This window comes from Tupaia chinensis, unplaced genomic scaffold (genome assembly GCF_000334495.1).
Source record: "Tupaia chinensis unplaced genomic scaffold, TupChi_1.0 Scaffold000166_1, whole genome shotgun sequence".
NCBI lineage: Eukaryota > Metazoa > Chordata > Mammalia > Scandentia > Tupaiidae > Tupaia > Tupaia belangeri.
The window spans coordinates 1,077,318-1,080,301 of NW_006159641.1; the positions used below are offsets into that span (position 1 = coordinate 1,077,318).

General features: G+C 52.8%; 1 protein-coding gene across 1 annotated transcript in view; it reads left to right on the plus strand.

Annotated features, from left to right (window-relative positions):
* Positions 1-2,743: 2,743 nt before the first annotated feature.
* Positions 2,744-2,984, plus strand: part of SALL3 (spalt like transcription factor 3) — a 20,714-nt gene continuing 20,473 nt past the window's right edge. The window contains exon 1 of the mRNA XM_006146161.2: positions 2,744-2,857. Within this exon, the coding sequence (XP_006146223.1) occupies positions 2,744-2,857 (114 nt within the window). The remainder of the gene's footprint in view (positions 2,858-2,984) is intronic.

The following is a 2,984-nucleotide window of genomic DNA, read 5'->3' on the forward strand; positions in this document are numbered from 1 at the left end:
GTAGCCAGCGTGAACCAGGCAGTTAGCTACTGGCATGCTTAAGTGGAGTCTTTTACCTGCATGAGTTAAGCTATCTTCAAGTGGGTGAACAGAAGCTTGGAAAAAGCATTTTCAAAACACCATAAATACAATTTTTGGCGACATGTCTTCCAGTCCCCCCCACCCCACACGTAATGGAAAACCAGCAGCTTTATAATTGGCACTTGACATGCTGCGTCTGGGCTGCCCAGCACAGATTTGCTGTTGATGGAAACATTTATCATCCTGATCGCCCCAGAGTGGCAGGTGGTGTTATCAATTACCTCTTCTTACCAATAATAATATTAGTATGGTAATATCTTTGCTCAAGTGAGAACCAATTAGCGGTCACTTGTCACAGCATTAAAGACACAAAATCAGGCAGGACTTAACCCTGAGGACCTGAAACAAAAGTTGGGGGGCGGCAGCCAGAGAGGACTGCGAAAGATGGCCACTGAGCAGGAGTGGAGGGTGAGAGGCAGGGAAGGGCCTCGCATTTGAATACCCGCTGGTCTAGGAGGCTGGGCTGAATGCATTGTAAACAAAGTGCCCAGCAGACTGGTGGGTTTACAGCCAGGTAGCTTGAGTAAGCTGTGACTGAGTGAAATTAGAACCAACTACCCAACTTCCCTTGTCAAATCAATCTTGCAGATAGGCTTTCTGTTTTATCGGAATAAATGACACAAATTAAATCAAACGCCTAATTATATGCTCCACTAATGTAAAACATACAGTATTAATTTGTAAATAATATTATTAAGCAGACAAAATAATAACGTGTCGCTTCTTAAGATGAAAACCGCATTGCAAGAGGAAAGACAATTAACAAATTAGATTTAATTACAGGGAAGAAAGGCGACGTTTGTGTTTGAATCGTGTTTAGGTATGACAACATTTTCGAAGCAGTGGCCAGGTGACAGCGAGGGCCTGTGTCTGTGCCACCTCTTGTCTGGGAGTGACCCTTTACTCTGGGCACAGTGAGCACAGATCCTTGTCCCTCATCTGTGAACATTTCCAGTTGACACGTTGTCATTTCACAACGTATGTTGCTACTCAGGCTTAATCCAGACCAGAAGCTGCCTTACCACTCGCCACACTGAATCGAACACATAAAGAAAAGTTTCAGATCTGAGTGCAAGAGGGAGAGAAAGGGGAGGGGTGGGCAGCCAGGAGGTCCCGTGCCTTTTTATTTTCCACCTTTACTTTTTAGAAAATTGGTCTTAGTCAAGCCAGTTTTAAAGGGCACTCCAGGGCCTCCTGGAGCGCACCATTTCAGCAGAGGAGGGAACGTGTGCCCGCGGGTGTGCACTGTCTCCCTGGCCTCCCCGATTCTCCCAACGAAGTCCCCGCGCAGCCTGTGCAGGGGTGGACTTGGGCCCTGCAGCTTCGCCCATGGCTCAGACCTGCGAAGCCTGCACCTGGTCGGCTCCCCACGCCCGCTGGTCGCAAACGAAGAGGTGCTGCTCCTGAGTTCACCGCGGTCATCCTCCAGAGGTCTGGATGTCCACGCAGCATCCCAACCTATTTCACCCCCACACTCACACCTCCAGGACCCCAGTGCCTCTGAACCTGCAGACTTTCTTCTTAAAGCCAGAGGGCCAGGTCTCAGACTCGCCTTCATGGCACTGACTTAAAAAGAGCCTCCCCACAGCCACACCTCGTAGGAAATGCAAAGCAAGTTGACGAAATTGAATGGCTGCATATCGAAGCCCCAGAGAGACCTAGGGAAATCCAGCCGGTCTGCAGTGGGGGAAGGGGAGGCGGGCGAGCGGGCCCTTAAGCATCAAAAAACGCGGAGAGCTGCAGAACCAGGCTTGGAGGCTTCGGAGTGGAGCGGCCGGGCTTCCCCGGAAAGGCTTCGGACGCCGTGGGAACCGGCTTTCGCGTCTTCTCCCCAAAGTGTGTCGAAAGGAAAAAAAAAAAAGGAGGGGAAGAAGAGAGAATGAACCAGGTCAAAGACGGTGCACCTTCAGCCAGGGATCCGACCCTGCGGCGAACGTTGGCGTCCTCTCCAAGAAGCGACACAGAATTCTACCTTCCGCCGCGCTTGGCGACTTCCCCGAACTCTTCAGGGTCCTGTAAATTTGCAGGAAAGTTTCATTCTCACAGCCGCCCTACCCCCACCGACAGCGAACCCTCTTTCTCTCCCCACCCCTGCCACTTCTCTGGGCCCCAGTTTTCCCAGGAAAATTCCTGCACCGCCTGCCCCCAAGCCCCGGCCGCAAACTGCCCGGCGAGCTTCCCTGCACCGCTCCACGGTGTTCCCAAAATGCTTGCAACAGTTGCAAAAGTTCACAGGCAGTTACGATACAAAGACATCCTCGCCGCTGGGCTCCCAAAGTGCTACCCGGGTCTGTGTTAACTGGGACTACAGTCCCAGGGTTCCGGACATATTTTATTTTGACTTTTTTTCTTAAAAAAAAAAAAAATCACCTAAATGAATACGCCTGCCAACCAAAGGAAAACAAAACCAACCTTAAGAAATTATTTCTCTCTCTCTCTTTTTATTTTAATTCAAAACTGGCGCCGGGGTCGTTTGGAGAGGACTCCAACCTGCGCGCTCTCTTCCGTAACACCGTTCTGCCCTTGCCCGGAGCCCAGAGCCGTTGTTTCCTGAAACTTCCACCGTTTGAAAGCTAGTGGGAGACTAGGGCTGGGAAGCGGGGAGATTCCGGAAAGGAAAGCCGGGCGCTGAGCGAGTGGCGCGGGGCCAGGGTCGTGCAGCATGGCAGCCCCCCGCCCAGCTCTTGGCCACCGGCACCTGAGGAGGCTGCTGGGCGCCGGCTTCCCGAGCCGGGAGAAGCGCCGGGAGCCCATCCGTGTCGAAGCCTCGTCCCAGGCGGGGCCACTTGCGAGGACAAAAATAAGAAATGAAGGACATGAGAAAATACACAGGGGCGAGGGCGCGGCGGCGGCGAGGGCTGGGGCACATCCTGGCGGGCGCCCAGCGGCGGGGACACGCGCGG